Raw genomic sequence first — 11,516 nt, forward strand, 5'->3', positions numbered from 1 at the left:
ACGTAACACGTGGCCCAACCATCTCAGGCGATGAAGATTCATCACCTCATCAACTGATTTACCATCATTCCCTAATACCCTGTGTCTAACTTCACTATTATTTACCCGGTGATCCCAGCAGATGCGAGCAATATTTCTAAGGCATCAGTGGTCAAATACTAGTAACTTACGAGTATCTTCTACTCTTAATAGTCACGTTTCGCAGCCGTAAAGTAGAACAGAACGAACTGCTGCGTAGTATACTCGTCCCTTAATTGATAGACGGATATCTCGTCTTCGCCATAGGTGACGTAATTTGGCGAAAACCAAACGAGCTTTTTGAATCCGTGCACAGATTTCGTCAGACACCAACACATTAGGGCTGATCACACTACAAAGATAAGTGAAGTTGTCGACGCGTTCGACTACTTCACTCCCTATCCTTAGTTCGGGTGTTGACGCAGGCCAGTCCTGGAGTAACAATTTACATTTAGAGGGAGAGTAACGCATCCGAAACATCCTTGCATTATTACTCAGTTCTAACAGAAGACGCTGCATTTTGTCAGCGTCTTCACCAAACAGGATTATGTCATCTGTGTATTCTAAGTCGATAAGTGGACCTCCTGGAAAGTGATCAATTCCTGAAAATTGAAACGACGAGTTATTTCCGGCAGGAGGTCTATGATGAAATGGAACAAAAATGGATATAGTGGACAGCCTTGCCGGACACCACTTGAGGTTGTAAAATCATATGACAGTTCGCCATAAACTCTGACTCGACTGGTAGTGTTCGAATAAAGTGTCTTCACGAGGTTTATTTTACTTCTGAGGTACACCTTTCAATGACAGACACTGCCACAGAACCTCTCGGTCTACAGAGTCAAATGCTGCCTTCAAGTCAAGAAGAACTATCATTGTCTGGAGCCGATAAGCATGCCTGTGTTCTAAAACCTGACGAATAGTGAATATGTGGTCGATACAGCCACGACCAGGTCTGAAGCCAGCCTGATTTTCTTATGTTTGGAGTTTATGAGTCTTTGTCAGGGGTTCAATATTTATTGAGGCTAGTATTTTAGATGCCATATTTGTCAGACTAATCCCTCTATGGTTATTACAGGATGATTTTGACACCTTCCTACATATTGGGACAATCAGAGATTGTGACCAATCGGATAGGATTACGTCCAACTCCCAAATTTTAGCCAACCTAATCGCTAAAATTGGACCACCATCCCTAAAAACCTCTGGAGCCAATCCACTTGGACCAGCTGCTCTTCCTCGTTTCAGACTAGCTATAGCCTCTGGGATTGGTGGGTAACTACAGAATAGCTGAAGGCCAGCTAAACTGTTTTCTAAAGTGTTCTACCAATCGTTCTAAACGTCTGGGCTGAGAGCGGATAAGAGTATCGTCTTTTTCCGAGATTGTCTCGTTTACACTTGACTTCTGAATTTCAGTTTTTTTATTATTCTGAAAAGCTGTCTTGTGTTACCTACAGCTGCTGCCTTATCCATCTCTTTTGCTTTTGTTACCCACCACTGCTAACGATCGTTCCTTGGACTTTTGGCTAACCTAGAACCGATTTGCTTTCGCTTTTCATCGTGTTCAGAGCCTGATGGGATGAGTTTACGATAACCCATCAGTGCAACAGACTTAGTAGAAATCCATTGGTTTTTTTGTAACCTTTTGGTTTGAGTTGCGAATAGATGATTTTTACTTCCCGGTTGCCCATATCGTGGAAGGATTCTTTTGGAGGTACCTGAAAAGGAAATTGGGTTAGAAATGGTCTTAGTGACCGGAGAGCGTGACCGCAGTGCCCAAGGAAATAATTGCTTGAGGTCGGTCACACACGACCATTTCGTGAGTAATTTTCGTGTTAGCTCCTTACGTGCTGGGACCTTATCGCCGGAGACGGATATCTGTGGGATAAGGCAAGGTGTGCATTTTCAGGGTCGACCTTTCCTAACACCACCCCTCCTTGTGGGAAGACAACATCGCTGTTATGCTGGTTGTCTCATGGAAACACCTTATTTCCGTCACACCTCTGTACAGTCAGCAGTACAACTTCGCCCTCGGACCTTGGGTTTGGTGCTTTTAGTCTTACCACTCTTCAGCCGACCTGCCTGGCATGGTAGGACCTTGAGGAACGATTGTTCCAGCCAGTATAGCTCGATTGGTTTATCACAATAGGCAAGCCCGACAACCAAGTCAAGGTAGCAGCAACGGTCGGGTATGACGACATGATATATAAACTGTTAAAGGAAACCCAACAAATATTGAATTCAAAAACCAACCATTTTGATTACAAAAACATCTGTAAACAAATACGGAAAGACTATAAATATATATCACCCATGCATTTTGAGGAATTAAAAAAGCATTTCAAACATTAAGTCAACCAATAGATGATAAAAGTCCGGACTCCAAAAATTCTTTTGTACTTAATACAGGTTCAATTGTATAACCAGTTAAAAGGTAACCGTTTGAACATGACATATTAATTTCAGGATGCGTTCTCTCTGGTAATACTTGAATATGACGAAACCAGCTATCGGTTAAACGAAGATGCGTTATTCCACCGCGTCGTTTTAAAATATTGTACAGATCAACAAGGGGCTAGAGTGAAGTAAAGGGGAATGATTCAAATACAAGTTAATGTTGTATTAGTGAATCAGGTAAAGCATAATTTCCGAAGAAATGAAATCTACTAAACTAAAATAATCAAACAGATAACAGACCCAAGTATATGATTAAAAGAAACAGTCTGATAATTTGACTTTTAGTTAGATAGGTCAAATCAATTGTTGGCATAAGGGATTGATAGAGATTGTCAAATTTCCTTACTTTATATTACAGACTGACTAGTTGAACAACTATCAGAAATCAGAAAGCACTAGACAGCTGTTGCGTGCTAGTATGAGACACTGTGGTAACGCGTACCCATGATCCTATCAACGATCAAACTCAGGACCTGAGTTTCAGAGTAAGTGTTTAACCTTTAGATCATTGAGTTGGCATCGAGTGGTTTACAGTTCTTATTTCAGTCAACTCCTGTTATTGAGAAACTACCATTCAATGCCATTAATGGGTACCTGCCTTAGTCAGTAATGTAAACCACAAAAGCATTTCGTCTTAAGTATAACTACTTGAATTGAACCGTTCATGCTGTTTCGTTAGATTTACCTAATAGAACTTTGTGCAGCAAACTGATTATTTTTAGTGATAATGTTCATTATGTTTATGTTAACTCTTCATGGAATAAATGACTTGGCTTGTCAACTTGGATTACTCAACGCTTTTTTTCATGCTATCAATGTTCGATAGCAATTAAAGATTTGGAGAACCGGCCGTAAAATGTACTAGGATAAACGGTTAGGAATCATTAACGAATCAAAAGTAAAATAATGGGTGTTGTATATTACAGCTAGATGAAATTCCAAGTGGAAACGCTATCATTTGCTTCTTTATGAAATCGCTCAGATAACAGACAACAATGATCGAACACTTTACAGGTAAAATAAGCAGAATTCATAAACTCTGAGACCTGTGATTATTTTCTCAATGTCTTTTGGAAGTCATTTGTTTTAACTTTAGGAACATTAGATTATTTTATCCTTAATTCTAGAGAATTGAGAAACCAAAACATTCTCAGTATATAATAATAATAGAAATCATCTCAGCGATACAAACAAATTCATTGTTTACTTGTATATATTGTGTATAAACTACAAATGGTCGTCCAATAGGCAGAAACTGAAGTAAGGTTAAAGTTAAATCGACCGGATGAAATCGAGTAACGATGACAAGTGAATCAGGTGTAGGACGACTATTTCCAAAAATTTGATTGAATGAAGAAATGTAATATTCACTGATTTTGGATTGACTTGGTGCGTTTTGGTCTATTGAAAATAAAGAAACAGTTATCAGTTTATTAACAACAAAACTTGGTTACTGGAAAATAAAGTTTGGACTTAATCATATTTGATATTGGCTAACAATGGAAATGAACTGTGCTCTGTTTGGGACTATTACAGTTTAATTTGACTAGATTCTAAAAGGATAAACAGATTCGAACACAATAAAAACACTTTAATTCATTAAAATAATCGGAAAGAAAAGTTTCCTACAGATAAGTATGCAGAAAATCCAAAGAGCTTATTATAGAGAATTATAACCAAACATGTTAAATAGAATTCAGTGTTAAAATTTGTTCCTTAAGTAACATTAGTGTGGAACAGGTTATCAAGCTGGTAAATCTGTTATTATACGAGGAAAGTAGTACAGGCAAAGTGAACAAACATAGAAGTGAAAATTTTGTGTTTTAAATCATCGATGAGGATGCCCAGATCTGTTATTGAGACTAATCGAAGCCAAAACTAGGCAAACGATTGAAAATGACTAACAAAATTACGATAAACTTTCGAAACAACCTGCGGACTAATAGAGTAGTATATTATTTCTAGTTTGGTAGATTTTTCTTTTACTTTGCAGCTATCAATGATAGCACGTAGATTATACCTTACATTTTAGAAGTTATAATCTTTGACAAAAAAGACGGAGCATAATAACTACATCTTGAGATATTTTGAAAAGTCAGATTGGTTCTTGGTTATAAACGCTAACCTATTAAATTTCAGATCTAATTATTTAATATAAAACTTCACATTTTTATATATCGTTACATAACATACTTTCAATCTGAGCTATCTCTTCAGAAGAAATATCCTCATCGATTTTACGAATCTAAAAAGAGTGAAAGATCAAGAATGTTTCAAGGTTATTTTAACTACGGTTACGATGTAAATATGAAAGAATTCATTGGTTATAGTGAACTGGAAACGTAGTTATTTATTAGGTTATGCTAGGATTTACCAACGCGAACTAGAGTCGAATTAAAAAGTATGGTTCTAAAAACACAGAAATTGAAGTTAGACAAGCTAAGTGAAATCAGATTTTACATTGAATAAAAAATATAAATGAAAAAGGTGTTTTGAAAATTTAGCATTAGATAGTTGTTTCAGTGTTGAAACTGCATGGACATTTTATCCATAAGGATTTAGCTCGAGAGTTATGCTAACAAAATACTGAGTTGAAATAAAAATGGAAGTATCTAGTGTTTTGCATGGGTTTGGATTAAGCCAAATGGTTTTTAGTGTGAATCAACCATAAAAACTGAAGGATTAAGAGGTCTGAAGATCATGAACCTACAAAAATATAGTAGCTATCTCATGAACTGAATGACGTAAGTGCAACCAGACTAAAATCCATTTACTGACAGAGCTAATTAATAAAAAAAATTTAATAGTCTGTTGTCAAATTTCATAGCCTAGTATAAGCTATCAAAACTTGTCTGAAGTTTCTAGTCCAAAATGTCCCAAGGATTTTTTCTTATCTAAGAATAATCCCTAAAGTTTCATGAGTATCATCATTTACGAATTATTTAGCGCGAATGAAACTCGAAAATAGGTGAAGAGTTCATGTTAGAATAATAGACTGTTATTTATTCGATATATATTGAGTGAGAATCGCTGGGAATCGCTTTTATTTAAGGTTTAATAGAATAAAATGTGATCACATGGACGATACAAACCATTTGTTCTCCAAATAAAACTTAGTGTTTTCATTTATGCTATATTGTACTATGAGATTCAAGCATCTTCGTGAATAATTTAAACGGAATATACGGCATAATAAGTAGTGGTCTGAATTTAGAGTACGTAATACACAGATTGCTTGGTTTCAAAAAATGGCACATCTTTTAACCTATCAAACTAAATAACTGCTTATTAAGTAGACCTTACGCAGTATCATTTGAAAAAACAAAAGAGAACAGTTTGAGAGCTAAAGAGTGGACGAAACATTAACTGTTATGTTGCATAGCTAGCATTTTCAGTTTATTTTATGATTAAGTTTATGTATAAGAAAAGTTTGTACAGCGAAGTACACTACGACTACTTACTTTAGACGAAATTTGGGAATCGCTGTTATCCACATGATTTTCCACAAAATTGTGATCGGTATCTAAAGTAGCTTTGTATAACAAGATCGGTAATACATCTAATAAACGAACAGGATGAACCTAAAGCAAAAGTAGTTTTAAACATTATAAACACTTATAAATAAATAACCATCAGCTTTGCGACTTCATTGAACGATCTTTAATAGCAAATACGTCAAATATTGGTTGACAGCTAACAATAATAGAATGTGTAATCACATTTCAACATAGGAGTTACGTATACAAATAATTAGATCACTAGATAAGTAGTCATTTGGTTTTTAAGCAAAATCTGTCAATCATACGTGGAATTTAATTGAAGCTTAAAGGAGAACTATACAATATAATATGGATAAAACCTGAATGTTGGTCACTAGTGATTCAAATTGAAAGACACAGCGTTTTAAACCAGATTAATCGGTGAAAGATATGTAGCCTAACCTTTCCAGGTCATTAAATACTCAGTTTCCAGAACTGGTTACGATGGTAGGCTAGCCGGGCCACTCTTAGGCCATAAGATATGAAAAAGTGAAAAATGTATTTGGTTAATGTAAATTGTAGGATTTTTAGTGAGAACTAACAAGATAAGCTTCCCATGCTCGCTAAACATTGTTACGAGGATCGAGCCCCAATATGTTAGTTTTACAATGACTGTTTTCTCTGAACTACTCAAGATTATTGAATATTCCGCATTACGAAATCCCATTACCAAAGAACCTTTTGACTTGATGGTTAGAACACTCAGTTTTCAACCAACAGGTTAGCGATTCGATTTCTACTTCAACTACTTCGGTTTTGGCAGTTGCGTAGTAGTATTGCAAACCCTTATGCCAATAACATGACCCAAAGCCGAGTATGTTAACGTTTTTATGATAAGCATAAGGTGACTTAAGGACTAGATTTGCAATGTAATGTTAGTGTTCATTTTATTTTATTTAAACACATAAATATTGGTACAAGGAAGCACCAGATACATATGCGCCGCACAAATCTCATTTGATTTGTGTGAGAGCTGTGATACTGCCCAGGTGCCCAAATTGAAGCAGGTTAGTGTGGTTACAATTGATTGAACCTCCAGTAGTAACCAATTTCACGTTTGTTTAGTCATTTGGGGCTCATTGAATTCTACCAATTAGATTTCAGTGTGGTCATTAGTTTAGGTGACTACACATAGAATTCATGAAAGAGCAACAGTTCCCTGAAGATTACGCCTTGATGATTACCAAGCAGTATTAAACTTAGGTTCAGGGTTTTCAGCTGACCACCTACAACTACCTAACAAAGTTAATGTGGATCTGTTATTATGTTCAAACGGTTTGACTATTTCGAACATCAGTATCTAAAATGTTATAGTTTGATTATTATCTCATTCCAGAAACATAGGTTTACACCTAGCTCCTAATTGAAGATGCAGCATAGAAAAACCTACATTAAGATAAATTGTTTACTTTTACTAAATGAACTGCAAAGTAAAAAAATCATACTTTTTCACTGTACGAATTTCCATAAACAGGACTAATTTCTGATTTCGGAAACGATGAACCATGGTAAAATTGAATCACAGATCCTTTTGGTTGATCTATGCCAATACGCTCGAGTACAGCAGCTGTGATGAGTCCAGAACAAGTTTCACAAAGAAGAACAGTTGATCCTGCATGAATATTAGCATAAGACAGGATACGACATACTGTGTCAAAACGCAGTCCACTGGAAAACAAAGAAATATATACAGTGACAAAAATAAATGTAATGATTGAAGATCTTATTTATTAATTATTTGAACACATAAATATTGGTACAAAGGAGCACCGAATACATATGCATCACACAAGTCACTTGATTTGTGTGTGGGCTATGATACTGACTGGGTGCCCAGACCACAGCAAGTGGTTTTCTTAGGGAACCACACCCCAAGCATTTGACCTACAGGTATAATCCATAAGGCAGTGGAGCAACGTTAGAAGATTCAGTCTCATGGTAGTTGGTGACCAACAGTAGGTTCATACGCCATTTGTTCCCTCAGGACAATGGAGCCCATGTGCAACATTCCTTTGGAATCATGGTTTTCAAACTCCCACCAACCTGGTTAAAGCACCGGATATTCGCTTTTCGTTCTCTCGATTTCGTAAACCACATCCCCTCCGTGAGAAGGCAGTGAGTAGGTCTTCCGTGACAGTGGTTGTACACACGTGACCATATGAGAGCATTTCGCGAGAGAGAGCTGAACCACCCTACCCTCGACCGTACCAGGGCATTTAGGGGTAAACTAATCAATTCCTTGATATTGAGTAAATCCATTTGCACAATAAAATGATAAAGTAAATAAACAAAAAGCTCAGTTTGAGACAGAGAACTAAATTACTGTACTGTCAAGTTGTATGTGTGATCAACATTTGTCCAGGTCGTCCGTATATCTATTTATATAATATAATATTTTAAAGCTGATTTTAAACCGTTTGATCACGTCTTCAGTTTTGCCACTAGAGGAAGAAGTATTCCACAGCAAAACGTTTTTGTAAAAGTGTATGATCATTATTTTTGCATAATGACGGAACACGCCACTGTTGGATACCGATTACAATAGTGAGCTACTATTTTGTCGAACTAGGATTTCGACACAGTTTGTTGTGCCTTCTTCAAAATCATCGACCAACATACATCAGAATGTCAGATATCTGCTCTGGCCCAGATAATGTTTAGTAAAAATGTAAAAGAATGTATCTGAATGACATAATCACCGGTCAATACCGTGGTATTTCAAAGAATCTGGCACTTCTGTACACTAATACTATAAATAACTATCTAACTGCCTGATAATCAACTAATCTCACACCTATTACATTTAGTTACGCCTTTTCCTAAGGTGGTAATGAAGTTAACTAAGTTTAACCCGTACTAGAATGTTTACTAGAGAATCAAAGTAGAACACATTTATAACTAAAATAAACGTTATTTACACCAGTTAACCACAGTAAACAGTTTTAGTCACACAAATGTTATCAAACTAAGGGGGTGGTTCAGAGTTCCATAGAATGAATATAAACAATTTTAATGAATCGAATAACCAACAAAAATTAGCGACTTACAGACACTTTTCTGGGCGAATATTATTGTATATTTCAAAACATATGCGTACTTTAGGCTTCTCAACTGAGAATAAACCCAAGTGCCGATCTTTCTTTCTCTTGAGGTACTTTTGTTGAGAGAATAGTGTTTTTTGTTCGAAATTTGAGTTGCCTTCTACTAACTGGTCTAATATATCCTACAAAGTAATCAAAAATTTATTTTCGCTACTTGTCCTGAAACACCATTAAGACGCAATTGTTCGATATAAGAACCAGTTAATTTTTGATTAGCTTGAGAATATTTGATATTTCTGTTATCTTTTGATTCAACCCCGCCATATTTTTCTTCATTATTTGGTGGGATTTCTATATCCTATAGTGAATTAGATTAAAGTTGGGCGGGTTACAAACAATTATTGATTCATGTTTGATGGGATGAATTTGATCTCCTGAAACGGAAAATGTAGAACCAAATGGCACACCAATCGCATTCCTTAAAGAAAATACTTTTCCATCAAATTTCTCTCTCCTAAGATGAGGGTAATGGGTAAGTATCATTTACTTCTCTGAGGATATTTTGGTGAATTTGTAGCAATGTTCTTTGAGTAATAAAACATACTCCCCTTCGGTGATTAACATTTTTCAAAGTCGAAGTGAAGAAATTGTCTTTATATAGGATCCGTGCCTGAAAATGAAGCATTTGGAGGGGACTAAACAACAACAGAAGTTCCAAAACTTGAATACGGAACGCCCTTTACTTATAATTATTAATTTCTCTTTACGATGCTAAACTAGACATAGTAGGTGATGACACATTACCTCTTTCAAACTTGCCATCGTGTACCTTGACACTAGGAACTTTATTGACAGTAATTTTCTTTGATCATTTTGTCGGTTAAAATTATCTCGAATTAGTTGTTTTAAAAATAGAACGTCAAGAATAACGGGAGAAAAGTGTGGGACAAATGTATCTTACATATCACAGCCTAGAAGACAGTAAAAACATTGGAGAGAGAATCCATACAAAAATATTTCTACGATCTGACTCAGTTACATGTGAAACTGTGTACATTTTCATATTATTAGCCAGAAAAATTACTGAGAACTTAGTTGTTTACTATGTATCTATTTGTAAGATGAACAGTAATGACAACTGAGGATAAAGTCAACATATTAAATTGATGAAACTAAGATCAGGTACAACGTCGGTTCATAGACGGACACTCACCAGAGCCCGCAAGTCAACTTCAGAGCTCAACAGCCAACTTTTGCAGTTTCTCAACAACCAATACCACCGTGACAAGGTCAAAGAAGACAATTCCTTTTTAGCGCCTATTCCTTCTTTTTTCGGTACAGTTTCAGTTTCTGAAGCAATGTTCAGATAAATCTGATTACTTAACCACTCCATGTTTCGTTAATGTGATGATAATATATAAATGTGCATATCCTGTTATTTGAGTAGAGTTCTTTTGAAGCAGAAAAATCTCTGAAACCAACAACTATCGACTATTAAGCAGGTGGTTTTTTGACCATAGTAAGAAAATTATAAATAAAACTTCGAACGAAACAGATCTACGAAAAAACGATAGTAATAACAAGCGACTAAACAAATAAACCAATTATTATTCAAAATGACGTGACACAAGCAAGCATACAAATAATAGGTAAGCGGAGGTGACAGTATTTGCCATAAGGGTATTTCGATGCCATGTGATAATAATGATAATGTTAGATAGGTGGTAGGATATTTTACAGCTGAAACTAGTTTGAGAGGGAGTTGGCGATTCATAGAAGCGTTAGTAATTGTCCAGTTTCATCTTAAATATGTTGTAGCGGCAAACAGACCCCCAAAATAAATATCTCTGTAAGTCTTCGACATTGGATGCTGACGGCATTAGTTTTAATGGTCTCACCTAGCTGAAGGCGCCCAGTCATCCATCCGCACCAGATCACGAGTGGTAACGCCATGCTCAACATCCCCTGCAATCGCTCGCCAGATTAGTTCAGTCGATCCACGATATATTGATAACCTATCAAACACATCTTCGAACCTCCTCGCCTCTGACTTTCGATTTTACTAGGTGGATACGATTCATAATAGAAAGTGTTACTAGTTAAAGCGTTGTCAAACTCCGGATACCTGTAGAATCTTGCGCTGACCCTCGCCTTCACATCTGCATCAGATCCACCATGTTCATCAATGATGCTACTCAGATATGTAAAGGTTTTTGCACCCTCCAAAGCTCCTCCGTCAAGTTTAATTCGATTGGTTCGTACTGTATTGAATCGGAGAATCTTGCTTTTCCCTTTGTTTATAATTTGACCTAGTTCTGATGACTGCTCTGAGCGGCTATCAAGTGTTTACTCACCTACCTCTTTAGTCGCCCTCAAGTAAAAAAATAAAGAAGAATTTACTTCAAAATCAATAATGAAAACCAGTCGAGACTGAAGAACTGCTGCACAATCCGCACAAAAT

General features: G+C 36.2%; 1 protein-coding gene across 1 annotated transcript; it reads right to left on the minus strand.

Annotated features, from left to right (window-relative positions):
* Positions 1 to 2,320: 2,320 nt before the first annotated feature.
* Positions 2,321 to 9,706, minus strand: Smp_012860 (translation initiation factor eif3-related). Its single transcript, XM_018793675.1, has 9 exons — positions 9,603 to 9,706; positions 9,452 to 9,569; positions 9,270 to 9,413; positions 9,062 to 9,237; positions 7,460 to 7,682; positions 5,937 to 6,056; positions 4,669 to 4,720; positions 3,683 to 3,876; positions 2,321 to 2,593 (listed from the first exon to the last, which is right to left on the minus strand). The coding sequence occupies exons 1-9, from the start codon at positions 9,677 to 9,679 to the stop codon at positions 2,372 to 2,374; spliced, it is 1,326 nt and encodes a 441-aa protein (XP_018648164.1). The 5' UTR covers positions 9,680 to 9,706; the 3' UTR covers positions 2,321 to 2,371.
* Between the last annotated feature and the right edge of the window lie 1,810 nt (positions 9,707 to 11,516).

Source organism: Schistosoma mansoni, chromosome 1, assembly GCF_000237925.1.
Source record: "Schistosoma mansoni strain Puerto Rico chromosome 1, complete genome".
Lineage (NCBI taxonomy): Eukaryota > Metazoa > Platyhelminthes > Trematoda > Strigeidida > Schistosomatidae > Schistosoma > Schistosoma mansoni.